Source organism: Ostrea edulis, chromosome 6, assembly GCF_947568905.1.
Source record: "Ostrea edulis chromosome 6, xbOstEdul1.1, whole genome shotgun sequence".
Classification (NCBI taxonomy): Eukaryota; Metazoa; Mollusca; class Bivalvia; order Ostreida; family Ostreidae; genus Ostrea; species Ostrea edulis.
The window spans coordinates 53,072,894-53,096,247 of record NC_079169.1 but is presented as its reverse complement, the minus strand read 5'-3'; the positions used below and the strand labels follow the sequence as shown (position 1 = coordinate 53,096,247).

At 31.7% G+C, this 23,354-nt stretch overlaps 1 protein-coding gene across 3 annotated transcripts in view; it reads right to left on the bottom strand.

Moving 5' to 3' along the window:
* Positions 1-23,354, bottom strand: part of LOC125646739 (insulin receptor substrate 2-A-like) — a 42,347-nt gene that overhangs the window by 10,280 nt on the left and 8,713 nt on the right. Inside the window, exons 3-9 of one of the 3 annotated variants that reach the window (XM_056139992.1) lie at positions 22,509-22,645; positions 21,625-21,767; positions 18,745-18,858; positions 18,250-18,345; positions 8,581-8,679; positions 5,891-6,034; positions 1,982-2,094 (exon numbers count right to left, since the gene is read on the bottom strand). In XM_056139992.1, coding sequence (XP_055995967.1) covers positions 1,982-2,094; positions 5,891-6,034; positions 8,581-8,679; positions 18,250-18,345; positions 18,745-18,858; positions 21,625-21,767; positions 22,509-22,645 — 846 coding nt within the window. The remainder of the gene's footprint in view (positions 1-1,981; positions 2,095-5,890; positions 6,035-8,580; positions 8,680-18,249; positions 18,346-18,744; positions 18,859-21,624; positions 21,768-22,508; positions 22,646-23,354) is intronic. The other 2 variants (XM_056139993.1, XM_048873255.2) reach the window with 2 other exon arrangements.

Genomic DNA, 23,354 nt, shown 5'->3' with positions numbered 1-23,354 from the left:
ATTCTTTAATTCTAAGAGTGACCAGTGCTTAATCTTGATATCCTATTGTTTACTATCGACCTTTTTTAAAACTTTTAATTAATAATCATTGAAAAATTAGATCCTCAATATCATACATGCATGTTGAAAATCCTTTGTTTGCTGGACTTGATATTACTTGAATGGTCACTGGTGATGTCCAGCGGTTAGTGTCTAACAACCTCAACCAGCAGTCAGCATCTTAAAACAACATCTATCACAACCTCACTCAGTGGTGTGAGGTTGATGGATACTGACCACTGGGTATTACATGTTAGACACTGACCAAATAGTGAGGATGATAGACACTGACCACAGGGTGAGGGTGTGATAGACACTGACCACAGGGTGAGGGTGTGATAGACACTGACCACAGGGTGAGGGTGTGATAGACACTGACCACAGGGTGAGGTTGTGATAGACATTGACCACAGGGTGAGGGTGTGATAGACATTGACCACAGGGTGAGGGTGTGATAGACATTGACCACAGGGTGAGGGTGTGATAGACATTGACCACAGGGTGAGGTTGTGATAGACATTGACCACAGGGTGAGGTTGTGATAGACATTGACCACAGGGTGAGGATGTTAGATATAGAACACAGGGTGATGATGTTAGACATCGGCAGCAGGGCGAGGATGAAAAGTACTGACCGCTGGGTGAGGTTGTTAGATATTGAAAACAGGGTGAGGATGTTACACACTGACCACTGGGTGAGGATGTTACACACTGACTGCTGGGTGAGGTTGTTAGACATTGAACACAGGGTGCGGTTGTTATACGCTGACCACTGGGTGATGTTGTGATAGACACTGACCGCTGGGTGAGGATGTTACACGCTGACCACTGGGTGAGGTTGTTAGACATTGAACACAGGGTGAGGATGTTACACACTGACCACTGGGTGAGGATGTTACACACTGACCACTGGGTGAGGTTGTTAGACATTGAACACAGGGTGAGGATGTTACACACTGACCGCTGGGTGAGGATGTTACACACTGACCACTGGGTGAGGTTGTTAGACATTGAACACAGGGTGAGGATGTTACACACTGACCACTGGGTGAGGTTGTTAGACATTGAACAAAGGGTGAGGATGTTACACACTGACCACTGGGTGAGGTTGTCAGACATTGAACACAGGGTGAGGTTGTTACACACTGACCACTAGGTGAGGTTGTTAGACATTGAACAAAGGGTGAGGATGTTACACACTGACCACTGGGTGATGTTGTGATAGATACTGACCGCTGGGTGAGGATGTTACGCACTGACCACTGGGTGAGGTTGTCAGACATTGAACACAGGGTGAGGATGTTACACGTTGACCACTGGGTGAGGATATTACACACTGACCACTGGGTGAGGTTGTTACACACTGACCACTGGGTGAGGTTGTTACACACTGACCACTGGGTGAGGTTGTTAGACATTGAACACAGGGTGAGGATGTTACACACTGACCACTGGGTGAGGTTATTAGACACTGAACACAGGGTGAGGATGTTACACACTGACCACTGGGTGAGGTTGTCAGATATTGAACATAGGGTGAGGATGTTACACGCTGACCGCTGAGTGAGGATGTTACACACTGACCACTGGGTGAGGTTGTTCGACATTGAACACAGGGTGCGGTTGTTATACACTGACCACTGGGTGAGGTTGTTACACACTGACCACTGGGTGAGGTTGTTAGACATTGAACACAGGGTGCGGTTGTTATACACTGACCACTGGGTGATGTTGTAATAGACATTGAACGCTGGGTGAGGATGTTACACACTGACCGCTGAGTGAGGATGTTACACACTGACCACTGGTGAGGTTGTGATAGACACTGACCGCTGGGTGAGGATGTTACACACTGACCGCTGAGTGAGGTTGTTACACACTGACCACTGGTGAGGTTGTGATAGACACTGACTGCTGAGTGGGGGTAAGATATGTGTACATACCTGGTCTCTCCACTGGGTAGTCCCGGAATGGTGACACGGACCGCTGGGAGGGCGACATAACAAGATATGAGTTTGGGTTCTCTACAGAACTAGGACTGCGAACCTCCAAATGTCTGTAAACAGAGGATTTATTTCTCAGTCAGGTCAATCTGTATAACAATCATACATATCTCAATCAGTCAGGTCAATCTGTATAACAATCATACATATCTCAATCAGTCAGGTCAATCTGTATAACAATCATACATATCTCAATCAGTCAGGCCAATCTGTATAACAATCATACATATCTCAATCAGTCAGGTTAATCTGTATAACAATCATACATATCTCAATCAGTCAGGTCAATCTGTATAACAATCATACATATCTCAATCAGGCAGGCCAATCTGTATAACAATCATACATATCTCAATCAGTCAGGCCAATCTGTATAACAATCATACATATTTCAATCAGTCAGGTCAATCTGTATAACAATCATACATATCTCAATCAGTCAGGTCAATCTGTATAACAATCATACATATCTCAATCAGTCAGGTCAATCTGTATAACAATCATACATATCTCAATCAGTCAGGTCAATCTGTATAACAATCATACATATCTCACAAGATATTTGAAATTTTGTCAATGGTTTACAGTGTTAATTCCTAGACATAGGAAATATCAAGCTGTTCACCATTCCTAAAACTGGGTCAATACACACATATTCCAAAATGTTCATTAATTGTCAATGATTGGCCATCTACTTTAAAACACAAGAGCATCTGATTGGCTACTGTGCATTGAAAATTTCACCCTGGTTTGTTTTTTGCCATTTTGGGGCAAGTATTGTATATTAAGTGAAAATTTTGGCGAGATACAACTTTGGCAATTTTCTCATAAAATTTGCTAGATATCTTCAGGAAGAGCTAATTTTAGCAATTTCATAATTCAAAGAAAGATAACTATTACCTATGATACGGAATAGAATGTTAGTGATAATCAATTTGAGCGATCTCCACACCCTCCATAATAATGTCACAATGAAATCCTTGCTAAAAATTTTGCTTATACGGTATTAAACTGGGCTAATTCAACAAATCTACGTAATTCTAAAGTAACAAAATATCTCTGGGTGAATTTCAAAATAGTCAAAGGACAAAAACTAGAACTGTCCTAATGGGACTAATACTCCCCGCGGGGCATATAAGATGATGGGAAATATTTAATGCAAGCACATTGGATATTTTCACATTATCTACAGGGCAATCAATGTGAATGCAGAAGTGTATATTCTACAGTACAGCAGTACATGAAATATTAAAAATATGCTTAATACAAGAGGCCCAAGGGCCTAGAATCACTCTTCTGATAAATTGTACAACCCCACCATTTCTATTCTTAGCCTCTTAGTATTCTAAATCTTTAGTTAAATCCTAAGAATTCAAAAAAAGTAGGTCAATGTGACCTACTTTTTGGTTTACACATTTTGAGAACCCAAGAAATATCAACTGACAAAGTTTGATGATTTTAAGCCAATTAGTATCTGAATATTGAAATATAGCTGTCAAATTCCAATCGTAGGTCATGGTGACCTACTTTTTGGTCAGCGAACTCCGAACATGCAAGACCCATCAACTGACAAAGTTTGATGACTGTAGGTCAAATAGTATCTGAAATATATAAATATAGCCGTCCAAATCCAAAAGTAGGTCAAGGTGACCTACTTTTTGGTCGACACCCTTTGAACATGCAAGACGCATCAACTGACAAATTTGATGACTGTAGGTCAAATAGTATCTGAAATATATAAATATAGCCGTCCAATTCCAAAAGTAGGTCAAGTTGACCTACTTTTTGGTCGAAACCATTCGAACATGCAAGACCCAACAACTGACAAAGTTTGATGACTGTAGGTCAAATAGTATCTGAAATATATAAATATAGCCGTCCAATTCCAAAAGTAGGTCAAGGTGACCTACTTTTTGGTCGACACACTCCGTAGACTCAAGATGCATCAACTGTCAAAGTTTGATGATTGTAGGTCAATTAGTGACTGAAATATATAAATATAACTGTCAAATGCCAAAAGTAGGTCACAGTGACCTACTTTTTGGTTGATACACCCCGAAGACTCAAGATGCATCAACTGACAAAGTTTGATGATTGTAGGTCAAATAGTGTCTGAAATATAGTAATTTAGCTGTCAAATACCAAAAGTAGGTCACGGTGACCTACTTTTTGGTCGACACAAATCGAAGACTGAAGACCCATCAACTGACAAAGTTTGATGATCCTAGGTTTTACAGTGCCCAAAATATGCATCTAAAATTGAAAATGTGAAATTTGAATATCTGCAAAATTCAAAAAGTAGGTCACTGTGACCTACTTTTTTATAAATATGTTTCAAGGCCTCAAGATGCATCAACTTACAAGATTTGATGATTCTAAACCTCTCGGTATTTGAAATAACAACTTAAAATATATCTAGAAATGATAAACCATAAAATTCAGAAAGTAGGTCACGGTGACCTATTTTTCAGTTGACGCATTTCAAGGTCCCATGATCCACCAACTGACAAGTTTTGATGATCATAGGCTTCAAAGTGTCCAAGATATGCATCAAAATTAATTTTAAAATAAATACCTGCAAAATTCAAAAAGTAGGTCACCGTGACCTACTTTTGAGACAACTTGACACAAGGTCCTAAGATGCATCAACTGTCAAAATTTGATGATCCTAGTCCTTATAATGACTAAAATATCAAAGATTTAAGGAAATATAAATTTAGGTCAACTTTGAAGTGACCTTGAGACCACGCCCTTTGCCCCAGGGTAATGCCTTGAATAATTTTTAATCTACAACATATCCTCATCCTTATGTGTAAGTTTGGTGATAATCTGCCCAGTGGTTCTTGAGAAGAAGATTTTTTTAGCAACCACTACTTTTGTTTGTATTTTCCTGATTATCTCCCCTTGTTAAAGGGTCACATCCCTCTATTTAGTATGTATGAAAGCCCTTGGGCCAATGATACCCTGTAACAAATTTGAAAAAAATTGGCCAAGGGGTTCTTGAGTTATAGCCCTTTTTCTAAAAAGTTTACGCACACCGCACAAATGGCCATAGCATTAGCTCTTTGAGCCTTCGGCTCAGAAGAGCTAATAATCAATGAATACTATTTGGCACATTTTAGGCTGTACGATTGCAAATCCCTGGTCAACTCTTCTAGTCTTTAGTTTATATTCACTTTGTTAAAGATCATTATGTTATGCCAACTTTACTTTGTCATTGATTTTGTCAGTAAATAAATGACATTAGCTCAAGTATTGGTATTATTGTAATCTTTTCCACTGGTATAACAACTCTAAGTAGCTGCAATAAAGGCAGTTTACTATGAATCCCATTGCCAGGGATAGTTGATATTATAAATACTATCTGACAAATAAGTATTCAACACACATGAGCCACTTTATGTTTTACCGAGAAGTCACAAGATTGCAGATACAGTATGTGGATGCCAAACCCGAAAATGTCCGTAACTTCCATAACTGTTAAAATATTTCAATGAAAATAAAAGATGCACAACTACATTATATATATAAGATGAGAATAAAGTTTGAATCAAATCTGTTCAACGGTATTGGAATTAAACTCTGGACAAAGTGCGCAACCCCCAAAATGAAAAGAAAATGTGCGTAACTTCTATAACTGTTAAAATATTTCAATGAAAATAGGAGATGCACAACTACATAATATATAGAAGATGTGCATAAAGTTTGAATGAAATATGTCCAGCGGTATTAGAAATAAACTTCGGACAAATTGCGCCTACGGACAAACGGACGGACAGACAGACGGACAAAGTGATTCCAGTATACCCCCCCAAACTTCGTTTGCGGGGGGTATAATAAAGTAGTTACTTGATAAGAGTGATATCTGGTCCCGGGCTGGAGCCATATAACTCCGACTTTTTGCTGGTGAAGCTGTCATGACGAGGTTTCTGCTGATCCATGCTGTTGGACAGCCCCCGTTCACGGAACGAATCTGATGGAATTTTATGGGAACTGAAATATACAACATAAAAGACTTCACTGTCTGCAAGAAAGAAAAAACTTTTTATACATCAAAGTTCTATACCATTACAATCGTGTACAATAAATACCCAGGTACCTAGATCTTGGCATATAAACTTTTCTGAACATGCTTCTTGTAAATAAGGAAAACTCATTGGATCCAAATAGATGTTAAACTTCAGTTTCTGGAGTTTATATACAAATGAAGTCTAGAAGAAATTAGACAACAAACTTCTGAAGTAAACAAAACTTGCGTAAATCAGAGACTACGTAATTTGTGTGTCTGAAGTTGTAGGTAGTTTATGATCAAGAAATCATTCCTATGGTAGTAACTCAATAATTTCCCAACATGGTACTAGCAGGAAATGACAGGGGATATTGATAAATAATGCAATGTCGGTGATGTCTCTTAATCAAATCAGTGGGTAGGAGTGCACCATGTTCATTCTGTGTTTGACAGATGCATTGTGGGATGTCTGTGCTTGAGGATACAATTTATCAATGTCCAAATGAGATAAGACAACAAGTCAATCAAAATATTCAAGCACTAACCTAAAATAATGACAAATTTATTGTTCATGATTTTTTTCTTACATGCTCATATACCTGAAGTGGTTCATGATGAAGAAATTTTAATGGTATTTCAAGTTTATTGATCATTTCAATTTATGACAAAATGTGTGAACAAAATGAAGTTATATGCCTTGTAAGCACATTTCAAAACACAGAAAATGGTACAAGAACTGAAGTCATCATTAAATCTAAGCTTAAACAATATTTTAATCAGATATGGTTGATCTGACAACCCTGTTTACAAACTATATATCATAAAAGATTGAGTAACAAAAAAAAGTTTATCTTATTCTCACTCCTGCCATTTTATAAGACTGGTGAGAGGTAAAGGAAATCTCTAAGTACTCAGACTGTGAAATTTCTCTACCTCTCTAGTGACACATGCATAACAAAAAAAGAATCCATTAAATCTTCTAAATATAAAGTATGAATGAAGAGTAAATCGGAAGACAGCCATTCTGAAGTGCCACTCTGAGATATTTAGCAGTCACTGTTAAAAATCATCTCAGAGAAAGATGTTGAGTATACATGCTACTATTCTATCTGATAGTATAGTTAAAATTAAAAAAAAAAAAACAGATCAAAGATAGATATACAAAAGAAGAAAATAAAAATCATATCCACCAAAACATTCAGTCATTCAACAGAAAACAAAAACACATTATGAAATTCAAGGTGTTTTTTTTCAATAACAGAATCCCACAAAAAATACAAAACAATAGCTGTCCTGATGTATACAAAACAAGAGCTGTCCTGATGTCATTAAGAACTTTAGGCAAGATAACTGGGGTAAAAAGATTTCAGATCATAGTCCTGGTTTTGTTTTATTCACAATAGATGTTTCATTTCCTGTTGACAATCACTGACCCTTAAACCACCACTTTACAAATCAATACTGGTCAGCTGAGTGTTTCCTTACTAAGCTGATTAGTGAACAATTAACCACATCAAATGTTTAAATTATATAACATTACTAAGAATTAACAGGTGTTTGTCAAGGAGAGAAACTTTAAAGGAAAGAAATCAAGAAATTAAGTGAATAACAAGGGTGGCTTCATACGAAAACGTATTGTATATTTCATAATGTCTGTAGGAAATTTTTTTGTACGAGATTCTATCCCAAGTTCAGTTGATAATGTCTGTAGAAGTTTTTTAAAATGACATTCTATAAGTTGATAATGTCTCTAAGTTTTTATATGACATTCTATCGTTAGTTGAGTTGATAATGTCTTTAAGTTTTTATATGACATTCTATCGTTAGTTGAGTTGATAATGTCTATAAGTTTTTATATGACATTCTATCGTTAGTTGAGTTGATAATGTCTATAAGTTTTTATATGACATTCTATCGTTAATTGAGTTGATAATGTCTCTAAGTTTTTATATGACATTCTATCGTTAGTTGAGTTGATAATGTCTCTAAGTTTTAATATGACATTCATTATAAGTTGAGTTGATAATGTCTTTAAGTTTTTATATGACATTCTATCGTTAGTTGAGTTGATAATGTCTATAAGTTTTTATATGACATTCTATCGTTAGTTGAGTTGATAATGTCTCTAAGTTTTAATATGACATTCTATCATAAGTTGAGTTGATAATGTCCATAAGTTTTTATATGACACTCTATCGTAAGTTGAGTTGATAATGTGTGTATAAGCTCGTAGAGAGGTGCCATTTTGAGCATGTTTGGTTTGTATAGATAATAATATAGCTCGAGGCTCATACCATGCCCTTACCCTTCAGTTTTAACAAATTCAAAACAAATCACAAAGTAGAGCATGTAAACAGCATTCAGCTTCCATATTTAATAGAATGCATGTTGAAAGCAATAACACAAATTTTTTCTCAACATGCATTAAAAGAAACAAGGAAAGAGTTTGCATGAAACATAGTATGTACATGTATTAGGTTGCATCATAATCTGTGCTTTTTTTTTTTATACATGCACATTCTATACATACTTGCTTTTCTTAGTTTCACTTGTGGTAATTATCGATGGCTTGGGAGGATTATATACACCTGCACCTGAAAACCGCCCTTCATTCTCATAAACATGGCTGCTGTAAAATGCCAAACCAGTCAGCAGTCAGTTACAACAAACAATTAACAAAGGACGGCTAGCTAGGCGACATCTACTTCACAACTTTCATATTGAAAAGCAAAAACTGTACATTTATATTACCTAACCTACTACATGAATTGTAACCAGTCATTTCTTACGGTTTCCCTACTTTTGTTTATGTTTTTGCATATCATTAAACAGTCTAACTGTTTCAGTCACAGAATGAACCGTTACATATCATTAAACAGTCTAACTGTTTCAGTCACAGAATGAACTGTTACATATCATTAAACAGTCTAACTGTTTCAGTCACAGAATGAACTGTTACATATCATTAAACAGTCTAACTGTTTCACAGTCACAGAATGAACCGTTACATATCATTAAACAGTCTAACTGTTTCACAGTCACAGAATGAACCGTTACATATCATTAAACAGTCTAACTGTTTCACAGTCACAGAATGAACTGTTACATATCATTAAACAGTCTAACTGTTTCACAGTCACAGAATGAACTGTTACATATCATTAAACAGTCCAACTGTTTCACAGTCACAGAATGAACTGTTACATATCATTAAACAGTCTAACTGTTTCACAGTCACAGAATGAACTGTTACATGGTTAAAGTGTTTCATCGACATTCAAGTGATCAAGACATTTATCAAACGACAGCTTCCCTTTCAATATGGCTAGATTCAGCGACGTCACAGACAACGATTTGCCTGAATTATAAAAAAGAGAGACTCACCGAGTACATAAACATAATTAAAAGGAGCATTGGATGTACTCGTATGTTATTATAGTGTTATTATCATGTGTTATGATATAGATACAATAACAATAGTTATATCTATATAACAGTATGTTATTATCATGTGTTATGATATAGATACAATAACAATAGTTACATCTATATAACAGTATGTTATTATCATGTGTTATTATATAGATACAATAACAATATTTACATCTATATAACAGTATGTTATTATCATGTGTTATTATATAGATACAATAACAATAGTTATATCTATATAACAGTATGTTATTATCATGTGTTATTATATAGATACAATAACAATATTCATATCTATATAACAGTATGTTATTATCATGTGTTATTATATAGATACAATAACAATAGTGATATCTATATAACAGTATGTTATTATCATGTGTTATTATATAGATACAATAACAATAGTTATATCTATATAACAGTATGTTATTATCATGTGTTATTATATAGATACAATAACAATATTCATATCTATATAACAGTATGTTATTATCATGTGTTATGATATAGATACAATAACAATAGTTATATCTATATAACAGTATGTTATTATCATGTGTTATGATATAGATACAATAACAATAGTGATATCTATATAACAGTATGTTATTATGATGTGTTATTATATAGATACAATAACAATAGTTATATCTATATAACAGTATGTTATTATCATGTGTTATTATATAGATACAATAACAATAGTTATATCTATATAACAGTATGTTATTATGTGTTATTATATAGATACAATAACAATATTTACATCTATATAACAGTATGTTATTATCATGTGTTATGATATAGATACAATAACAATAGTTATATCTATATAACAGTATGTTATTATGTGTTATTATATAGATACAATAACAATATTTACATCTATATAACAGTATATTATTATTATGTGTTATTATATAGATACAATAACAATAGTTATATCTATATAACAGTATCTTATTATCATGTGTTATTATATAGATACAATAACAATAGTGATATCTATATAACAGTATGTTATTATCATGTGTTATTATATAGATACAATAACAATATTTACATCTATATAACAGTATGTTATTATCATGTGTTATTATATAGATACAATAACAATAGTTATATCTATATAACAGTATGTTATTATCATGTGTTATTATATAGATACAATAACAATAGTTATATCTATATAACAGTATGTTATTATCATGTGTTATTATATAGATACAATAACAATATTTACATCTATATAACAGTATGTTATTATCATGTGTTATGATATAGATACAATAACAATAGTGATATCTATATAACAGTATGTTATTATCATGTGTTATTATATAGATACAATAACAATAGTGATATCTATATAACAGTATGTTATTATCATGTGTTATTATATAGATACAATAACAATATTTACATCTATATAACAGTATGTTATTATCATGTGTTATGATATAGATACAATAACAATAGTTATATCTATATAACAGTATGTTATTATGTGTTATTATATAGATACAATAACAATATTTACATCTATATAACAGTATATTATTATTATGTGTTATTATATAGATACAATAACAATATTCATATCTATATAACAGTATGTTATTATCATGTGTTATTATATAGATACAATAACAATAGTGATATCTATATAACAGTATCTTATTATCATGTGTTATTATATAGATACAATAACAATAGTGATATCTATATAACAGTATCTAATTATCATGTGTTATTATATAGATACAATAACAATATTTATATCTATATAACAGTATGTTATTATCATGTGTTATTATATAGATACAATAACAATATTTATATCTATATAACAGTATGTTATTATCATGTGTTATTATATAGATACAATAACAATAGTTATATCTATATAACAGTATGTTATTATCATGTGTTATTATATAGATACAATAACAATAGTGATATCTATATAACAGTATGTTATTATCATGTGTTATTATATAGATACAATAACAATAGTTATATCTATATAACAGTATCTTATTATCATGTGTTATGATATAGATACAATAACAGTAGTTATATCTATATAACAGTATGTTATTATCATGTGTTATTATATAGATACAATAACAATAGTGATATCTATATAACAGTATCTTATTATCATGTGTTATTATATAGATACAATAACAATAGTTATATCTATATAACAGTATGTTATTATGATGTGTTATTATATAGATACAATAACAATATTTATATCTATATAACAGTATGTTATTATCATGTGTTATTATATAGATACAATAACAATAGTTATATCTATATAACAGTATCTTATTATCATGTGTTATTATATAGATACAATAACAATATTTACATCTATATAACAGTATCTTATTATCATGTGTTATTATATAGATACAATAACAACATGTTCCCTATGCATCGTCCCTTGGTACCTTTTGTTGTTGTTCAGACATATTGTACTTAATTACAATGTTTATAATGTTTATGCTCCTAGGGGCCCATTATTTGGCAATAAACTATCTGTATTTGTACTTACAGTACGTTATTATAGTTTATTATTATGTGTACTTATAGTACATTATTATAGTTTATCATTATGTGTACTTATAGTACATTATTATACTTTATTATTATGTGTACTTATAGTACGTTATTATAGTTTATTATTGTATGTATGTATAGTACATTATTATAGTTTATTATTATGTGTACTTATAGTACGTTATCATAGTTTATTATGTGTACTTATAGTACATTATTATAGTTTATTATTATGTGTACTTATAGTACGTTATTATAGTTTATCATTATGTGTACTTATAGTACGTTATCATAGTTTATTATGTGTACTTATAGTACGTCATTATAGTTTATCATTATGTGTACTTATAGTACATTATTATACTTTATTATTATGTGTACTTATAGTATGTTATTATAATTTATTATGTGTACTTATAGTACGTTATTATAGTTCATTATGTGTACTTATAGTACTTTATTATAGTTTATTATTATGTGTACTTATAGTATGTTATTATAGTTGTTTATTATGTGTACTTATAGTACATTATTATAGTTTATTATTGTGTACTTATAGTTTATTATTATGTGTACTTATAGTACGTTATTATAGTTTATTATTATGTGTACTTATAGTAAATTATTATACTTTATTATTATGTGTACTTATAGTGCATTATCATAGTGTATCATTATGTGTACTTACAGTACGTTATTATAGTGTATTATTATGTGTACTTATAGTACATTATTATACTTTATTATTATGTGTACTTATAGTACGTTATCATAGTGTATTATTATGGGTACTTATAGTATGTTATTATAATTTATTATTATGTGTACTTATAGTACGTTATTATAGTTTATCATTATGTGTACTTATAGTATATTATTATACTTTATTATTATGTGTACTTATAGTACGTTATCATAGTTTATTATTATGTGTACTTATAGTACGTTATCATAGTTTATCATTATGTGTACTTATAGTATGTTATCATAGTTTATCATTATGTGTACTTATAGTATGTTATTATAGTTTATCATTATGTGTACTTATAGTACGTTATTATACTTTATTATTATGTGTACTTATAGTACATTATCATAGTTTATTATGTGTACTTATAGTATGTTATTATAGTTTATTATGTGTACTTATAGTACGTTATCATAGTTTATTATGTGTACTTATAGTACATTATCATAGTTTATTATTATGTGTACTTATAATACGTTATCATAGTTTATTATTATGTGTACTTATAGTATGTTATTATAGTTTATTATGTGTACTTAAAGTACATTATCATAGTTTATTATGTGTACTTATAGTATGTTATCATAGTTTATTATTATGTGTACTTATAGTATGTTATTATAGTTTATTATTATGTGTACTTATAGTACATTATTATAGTTTATCATTATGTGTACTTATAGTACGTTATTATACTTTATTATTATGTGTACTTATAGTACGTTATCATAGTTTATTATTATGTGTACTTATAGTACATTATCATAGTTTATTATGTGTACTTATAGTACATTATCATAGTTTATTATGTGTACTTACAGTATGTTATTATAGTTTATTATTATGTGTACTTATAGTACATTATTATAGTTTATTATTATGTGTACTTATAGTACATTATCATAGTTTATTATTATGTGTACTTATAGTACATTATCATAGTTTATTATGTGTACTTATAGTATGTTATTATAGTTTATTATGTGTACTTATAGTACGTTATCATAGTTTATTATGTGTACTTATAGTACATTATCATAGTTTATTATTATGTGTACTTATAATACGTTATCATAGTTTATTATTATGTGTACTTATAGTATGTTATTATAGTTTATTATTATGTGTACTTATAGTATGTTATTATATTTTATCATTATGTGTACTTATAGTACATTATCATAGTTTATTATGTGTACTTATAGTACGTTATTATAGTTTATTATTATGTGTACTTATAGTACTTTATTATAGTTTATTATGTGTACTTATAGTACGTTATCATAGTGTATTATTATGTGTACTTATAGTACATTATTATAGTTTATTATTATGTGTACTTATAGTACGTCATTATAGTTTATTATGTGTACTTATAGTACGTTATCATAGTTTATTATGTGTACTTATAGTACATTATTATAGTTTATTATTATGTGTACTTATAGTATGTTATTATAGTTTATTATTATGTGTACTTATAGTACATTATCATAGTTTATTATTATGTGTACTTATAGTATGTTATTATAGTTTATTATTATGTGTACTTATAGTACGTTATTATAGTTTATTATTATGTGTACTTATAGTACATTATCATAGTTTATTATTATGTGTACTTATAGTACATTATCATAGTTTATTATGTGTACTTATAGTATGTTATTATAGTTTATTATGTGTACTTATAGTACGTTATCATAGTTTATTATGTGTACTTATAGTACATTATCATAGTTTATTATTATGTGTACTTATAATACGTTATCATAGTTTATTATTATGTGTACTTATAGTACGTTATTATAGTTTATTATTATGTGTACTTATAGTATGTTATTATATTTTATCATTATGTGTACTTATAGTACATTATCATAGTTTATTATGTGTACTTATAGTACGTTATTATAGTTTATTATTATGTGTACTTATAGTACTTTATTATAGTTTATTATGTGTACTTATAGTACGTTATCATAGTGTATTATTATGTGTACTTATAGTACATTATTATAGTTTATTATTATGTGTACTTATAGTACGTCATTATAGTTTATTATGTGTACTTATAGTACGTTATCATAGTTTATTATGTGTACTTATAGTACATTATTATAGTTTATTATTATGTGTACTTATAGTATGTTATTATATTTTATTATTATGTGTACTTATAGTACGTCATTATAGTTTATTATGTGTACTTATAGTACGTTATTATAGTTTATTATTATGTGTACTTATAGTACGTTATTATAGTTTATCATTATGTGTACTTATAGTATGTTATTATAGTTTATCATTATGTGTACTTATAGTACGTCATTATAGTTCATTATGTGTACTTATAGTATGTTATTATACTTTATTATTATGTGTACTTATAGTATGTTATTATAGTTTATTATGTGTACTTATAGTACATTATTATAGTTTATTATGTGTACTTATAGTACGTTATTATAGTTTATTATTATGTGTACTTATAGTACATTATTATAGTTTATTATGTGTACTTATAGTACGTTATTATATTTTATTATTATGTGTACTTATAGTATGTTATTATAGTTTATTATTATGTGTACTTACAGTACGTTATTATAGTTTATTATTATGTGTACTTATAGTATGTTATCATAGTTTATTATTATGTGTACTTATAGTACATTATTATAGTTTATTATGTGTACTTATAGTATGTTATCATAGTTTATTATTATGTGTACTTATAGTACATTATCATAGTTTATTATTTGTACTTATAGTATGTTATTGTAGTTTATCATTATGTGTACTTATAGTACATTATCATAGTTTATTATGTGTACTTATAGTACATTATCATAGTTTATTATGTGTACTTATAGTACATTATCATAGTTTATTATTATGTGTACTTATAGTATGTTATTATAGTTTATTATGTGTACTTAAAGTACATTATCATAGTTTATTATGTGTACTTATAGTACGTTATCATAGTTTATTATTATGTGTACTTATAGTATGTTATTATAGTTTATCATTATGTGTACTTATAGTACTTTATTATAGTTTATCATTATGTATATTTATAGTACATTATTATAGTTTATTATTATGTGTACTTGCAGTGGGCCTGAATTTCATGTCAGATTGACAGGGCTCAACATTTACCTTTGTCTGATTGTCCATCTACAGTTTATTTTGTGGTTGGACAAGTCAATATTCATTAATAACACTTGTCCGTTTGGACAAGTTGGGGTGGGTTTTTTTTACCATTATGGAATAGTTTTATATTTTAAGAAGAAACACAATCCCTGCAAAACCCAATCATAAAAGTTTAAACATGCTCATCTTATTTTTAAAAATCACAATTATTGAGTGTAATCTGGTCTTCATTGTGAACTATACAGGCTATGAGCAGGTGTGTAATTTAACCAAAATTCACCCAATAAGAACCAAAATAAGAACCCCCATCATCTCATTCAAAAGTAACCAATCAACAAACCCCCATCATCTCATTCAAAAGTAACCAATCAACAAATCCTCATCATCTCACTCAAAATTAACTAATCCACAAACACCCATCATCTCATTCAAAATCAATCAATCAACAAACCCCCATCATCTTATTCAAAATTAACCAATCAACAAAACCCCAGTCATCTCATTCAAAACTAACCAATTAACAAACCCCCATCATCTCATTCAAAATTAACCAATCAACAAACCCCCATCATCTCATTCAAGATTAACCAATCAACAACCTCCATCATCTCATTCAAAAGTAACCAATCAACAAACCCCCATCATGTCATTCAAAAGTAACCAATCAACAAACCCCCATCATCTCACTCAAAATTAACTAATCAACATACCCCATCATCTCATTCAAAAGTAACCAATCAACAAACCCCCATCATCCCATTCAAAAGTAACCAATCAACAAATCCTCATCATCTCACTCAAAATTACCCAATCAACAAACCACCATCATCTCATTCAAAAGTAACCAATCAACAAATCCTCATCATCTCACTCAAAATTAACTAATCCACAAACACCCATCATCTCATTCAAAATCAATCAATCAACAAACCCCCATCATCTTATTCAAAATTAACTAATCAACATACCCCATCATCTCATTCAAAAGTAACCAATCAACAAACCCCCATCATCCCATTCAAAAGTAACCAATCAACAAATCCTCATCATCTCACTCAAAATTACCCAATCAACAAACCCCCATTATCTCATTCAAAAGTAACCAATCAACAAACCCCCATCATCTCATTCAAAAGTAACCAATCAACAAACCCCCATCATCTCACTCAAAATTACCCAATCAACAAACCACCATCATCTCATTCAAAAGTAACCAATCAACAACCCCCATCATCTCATTCAAAAGTAACCAATCAACAAACCCCCATCATCTCATTCAAAAGTAACCAATCAACAAATCCTCATCATCTCACTCAAAATTAACTAATCCACAAACACCCATCATCTCATTCAAAATCAATCAATCAACAAACCCTCATCATCTTATTCAAAATTAACCAATCAACAAAACCCCAGTCATCTCATTCAAAATTAACCACCAGAGAGCAAGTCTGAACACAGTCCATACCTGTAGGACAGAACCAAACAACACATTACTCAACATAATCACCAGATGAAATAATGACACAACCTATAGCTGTAGGACAAAACTAAACAACACATTACTCAACACATTCACCAGATAAAATAATGACCACAGTCCGTAGCTGTAGGACATAACCAAACAACACATTACTCAACACACTACTCAACACATTACCCAACACATTACCCAACACAATCACCAGGGAACAAGTTGTCCAGACTAGCTAGTACTTTTTAAATGCCTCACAGCAAAACCCAGACTAGGTACAGATTCTAACTGACTCCAGACAAAACAATGCTTGTACCATCATGTGCAGACACCATCTAGCCAGCTAGTAGGACTAAAGCAACACAAATTTAATCTTTTAATCTGTATTGACATCCCTAATTGCCACAGATCTTGATACAGTTGCCTAATTATGATCGGCATCATGCTATCTAACATTGTAAAAGATCTCTCTTCATTTTAACAGAATCATTTAACCTAAGTATATTACTCCACGGAGATATCTTCACTGTCTTGATAGAGTCAACTACTACTAGTCTGGCCACCATATTGAAACATTAAATAACCATGGCAATCTGCTATCCTATTGGCACACCTTTTGTTATACAAAGATAGTAAGTTTCCTGATCAATACTTCATTAATCAAATCAATATTCACAGCACATATCGATATTTTGACACATTGTTCTAGCCCTATTAGCCAGAAAAGTTTATTTTTTCCCATAGTACATAAACACTCATTTTGTTTTTACCAGTTATACATAAACTATGAATATATTTATATATATGTATACCTGGCAGGGCTAGTGCTGATGGGGGGCACTGAGGGCACATCGGGGGAGAGTGCACTGCCTGGGCGGGACATTTTCTTTTTTTTATTTCTCAATGAGCTAAAAGAATGAAAAAAATTGCATACTATAGCAAACTAAAATGACTAACAAAACAATGAATGGAGCGGGCGACTCATCTACTACTGCTAGGGAAGCACCTGGTTTTGTCATGTTTGCTGTTCACAGAAAAATCTTTCATAAAATAACTCATAGTATTTTCATTTTTAAAAAGATATTTTATTAATATTGAGTAACCCTTCAATCAAATCACTGAAGTACGTATTTATACTATGTAAAGTAAATAGAATTTCCCCATAACTAGTAATTACAGCAAGAGTCACAATGATTTTCCCCTGACAATAATACACTGTAGTTCACGAATTATTACAATGAGAGTCAATTGATAATTTTACCCATGACATAATTACAAATGGAGACATTGCTTATTTATTAACTAACCTTTGTCCATGACTGCCCTCTCGACTTCGAGTTTCGTGGCCATCAATCTCAGCATCCCTCAGACGACCAGAGGAACTTGTGTTACTCCGAGAACGGAATGGTTCTCTCATTGCACTAAAACAATTAACACACAAAGTATTGATATTAGCAATCCCAATAAAATTCTACATTGACACTTTTTTTTTTACAAATAGTTATTCAACTAGTCAATGTTGTCATTATTTTACAGATGGGCGGACAGACGAACAGTCACAGAGTTTTTTAAAGGTCTTGATTTCAGGGGACTGGGCCTTTCTGATTGGGAAAAATAGCAACATTTGCTGGAAATTGGGAAAAATGTTCTGTGCATGGATAAAAGAACTCAACCTTTTAAGGAATAATTGGACTCCTTCTGACTTGCATTTTGGTTCAAAGCTTACCTCATTTAAATAATCAGAGGCCAAAAAAATTAGGTTTACTTGCCAATGCCAATTTTGAAGCAAAAATTGTAATCTGTGGGCCTGTGAAGGAAATCTATGAACGATAAGGCTACCCTGTTGTGATCTGTTTTCATTGTTTGGGAATTTTAAAGCACAAATTGGGAAAAATATCTGATTTTTAACATTGGGGATGGGGCCTTATTTCGGCCCCTTACAGACCCTAAAAAATCCCTGATGTCAGACAGACAAAAGAGAGGAGAGTCATGTTTATGTCCAGTTATAAAAATATAAACCTGATTGTATAACACTATATGTTAAATAAACCTAACTGAATCATTGTATGTATTTTATGTATATGCGACAGTGCACCTGTTTAAAGTTTGTTTTTTTTGTCTTGTAGAGATTCATTTCTATTCAATTCTTTTACAATATTTGTTCCCCGCCCCCTATTTTTGTTTTTAATATGGACATGTCCTAACAAATGAAATATTATGTATTACCAGGTAATTCATCTGTCAGAAACACCCAGAATTAATTCTACTTATTATGTGATTTTTTTTTTTTTTTTATAAAACATCAATTAAAATACTGGCTACCTGTCCATGTGTTTGTACCTATAAGTGATAGGCAAGCCACACACAGAATGTCACTACCAAAGAAAGAATTCATAAAGTGAAAGTAGCCGATTACAAATTTAATGACATCAATCCAGAAATTTGCTGTAACAGGGTTTTTCACTACACTCTGGTTATCTGGGTTTTTTTGTCTTTCATACCATAGCACTTATAGACTTAAGTCCCTCTAAATGTGACGACACTGCCTCACACACAACACGGCCATTATATCCACTCTGCATCTTGTTTGTTCCCCCACTTATCACCTGATATCACGCAGTCATCACCGTGTGGCCAAAACAACACACCACATGGGCGTCTAATTATTCTCCCTACCTACTGCAAATAGCGTGGAGACAATTATCAATTTCTTCTTGTTTACCATACTTAGCATAGTAAATAACAAATCTATTCTATAATGGGAAAAACATTGCCCAAGTGCAGAATATTTTCCAGTCATGGAATCCACATTGGTTTCTCTTGAATCTATAAAATGTGTGGAATTGTTTCAAATCATTTTTAACCTTTGAAGTAATAATGAAAATAAATAAAGATGTTGAAACTGAAGTGTCCCATGGAACAATGTCACTTTTCAAAACCAATCTTACATTGATTTATGATCAATATTCTCTCCAACTTACACGTAACTTAGTGAAGCTAATTGTATGACTATGGTTTACCTGATGTGTGCTCAACTACCCTTGAATTACGTAGAAATCTACAAGCAGTGAATTACAAATTCTGTAGACCTCAGAGGCACTTAGTGCTGCTACTCCAGTAATCTAGAGGTTCTGTGGACCTCAGAGACACCTATCACTGTTACTCCAGTAATCTAGAGATTCAGTGGACCTCAAAGACATGTAGTACTGCTACTCCAGTAATCAAGAATATACATGGACCTCAGAGACACCTAGCGCTCCTACTCCATTAATCTAGAGGTTCTGTGGACCTCAGAGACACCCAGCACTGTTACTCCATTAATCTAGAGGTTCTGTGGACCTCAGAGACACCCAGCACTGCTACTTCAGTAATCTAGAGGTTCTGTGGACCTCAGAGACACCCAGCACTGCTACTCCAGTAATCTAGAGGTTCTGTGGACCTCAGACACCTAGCGCTGCTACACCAGTAGTCTAGAGATTCTGTGGACCTCAGACACCTAGTGCTGCTACTCCAGTAATCTAGAGGTTCTGTGGACCTCAGACACCTAGTGCTGCTACTCCAGTAATCTAGAGGTTCTGTGGACCTCAGACACCTAGTGCTGCTACTCTAGTAATCTAGAGGTTCTGTGGACCTCAGACACCTAGCGCTGCTACACCAGTAATCTAGAGATTCTGTGGACCTCAGACACCTAGTGCTGCTACTCCAGTAATCTAGAGGTTCTGGGTAAATGCTTTTATTTCATGGTTGCATTAGATCTAAAGTGTTTTCTGGTTTTCATTTTTAAATTATTTGCCTATTTCATTTTTACCTTAATAATACTGTGGAATTAATAGATTTCATGGGAGCTCAATTTTCATGGATTTCAAACCACACTGAACTACACAATTATACAATGTTTCAATGTACGGAAACCATATCCACAAAATTACATCCCAACCAAAAAAATAAAATCTCCACAATCCACGAAAATTGGCACCCACAATTTTAAATCATCCCACTGTAGTATGAAGGTTTATTACTCCAGTCACATCGAGGTTCCATGGTGATAGGCTTCATTACTTCAGCCACCTCAAGTTCCACGATAATTCATTTATTCTGTGTTTAATATCATACATATTTTTATGTTTATAAGGAAGCCAAGACTCTCCCTTGTATGAGGGACCTCGTGCATGCTGAGATTTACTCACCTCAAAAGCACCTCATGCATGCTCTGCGCTATATATGCATCGTCCACCTGCATCCACAGCTCTCCAGAACCGGTTGGAGAGTGGCGGCCAAGCTCCATAAAGAAAAATCCATCCTTATGACCACACCTCCTTATGTTCATCATCTTTAAAGAAGTGCATGTACCGTATATACTCGCCTATAAGTCAGATTTTTGGAAGTTAAATTTCGATTGAAAAATTCTATGTCCAACTCATAGGAGTGTCCTAAGAAGATTAGTATTTTTCTGGACGGCGTAATGTATAACCTAGTATTTTTTAAACAACAAAAACATGGACGAAATAAACAAAATAGTAACCGTTTAATTTGTTGAGAATAAAAAGTTAGATATCGATGACATATCCCAAAATATTATTGGAACACAGATAAATACATAAGAGTATTATTGATATGAAATTGATTTGTTGTGGAAAAAATATTAAATATCGGCGCATTTCTCAAAGTATTATTTGAAACACAGGTAAAAACATTAGAACACTGATTTGAAATTGTCAACCGACTCTTGAAAAAGTTAGGCCGATTTATAAACGGGTCAATGTCAATTCCTTCCAAAATAACCTAAAAACTAGACAACCAATATATAGGCATACCGACTTATAGGCGAGTATATACGGTATTCTTACCTCAATATATAAGTAACAAAAGGTGCTATTTTCTGGTGTAAATATATACTTTCTAGTCTTACATCAGTTTAAAACCTGATCTGATTTTTTAGTTGATAGATATGTGTATTATGAACTTCTACAATTGACAGCCAACATAACATACTGGAATTGTGAATGTCATAAACAGATAGCAAAACCCATGATATATAATGAAGCCCTGTCAGAGATCGTGTAGCACTCACTTGGATTTCGAATTCTATTTTACTGGAGTTATTTTTGACGAAGCAAACTGTGTCCTGGAGACAGAAGCGGTACCCCCCAGACAGGTGTTTGCTGACCCCTAGACCCTTGGGTTTTATCTCCACCTGCCATATGTAATCTGAAATAAAAAAAAACATATGATGTATGCAACGAAAATAAAATATATGTGCATTCCCGGTTTCCAGACCCCACCTACATTTTTGGTACATACCCTAAATATTTTATTAATGATATACATGTATATTCATAAATGCATAAAAATTTGAAATTTTGGCTGGAATATTTTTCAATTCACGCTTGAGTTTCTGTTAAGTGATTTATTAATTGTGATTTATTAATTGATATTGATCTACATAATGTTTGAAAAGTATTTGTAATCATGTAGAGAGGCCTGTATTTAAAGCGTATCAAAAACTAAGATTTCGAATAAAATGTTTTAATAAAATAAACGTTTTACCTACCTACCCTACCTAATTTTTTAGGGAGGGAAATAGGAAACATACATATATATATTTTATTTGGGGCTGAAACACATTAACTATGGTAGACTATCCCATGTATCCTTTAAAAATTTACCATGGATGTAGTTTTCTTCACTAGCTACCATGACGACACTTTTCTGTGCACTACAGTCACCCACATGAAAAGATGTTTTAAGACACAAAATACCCTTTGATGTTTCTGATATCATAATTATAAACATGTAGGCTTAGACACAGTACATTCTGTTCAAGATTTAAGCATGTCAAATGCATCCCTAGGGCATGACCTGTCCAAGAATACTTAATGGTTACTTAAATTTACTATTAAAAGAATATCTCGTATGT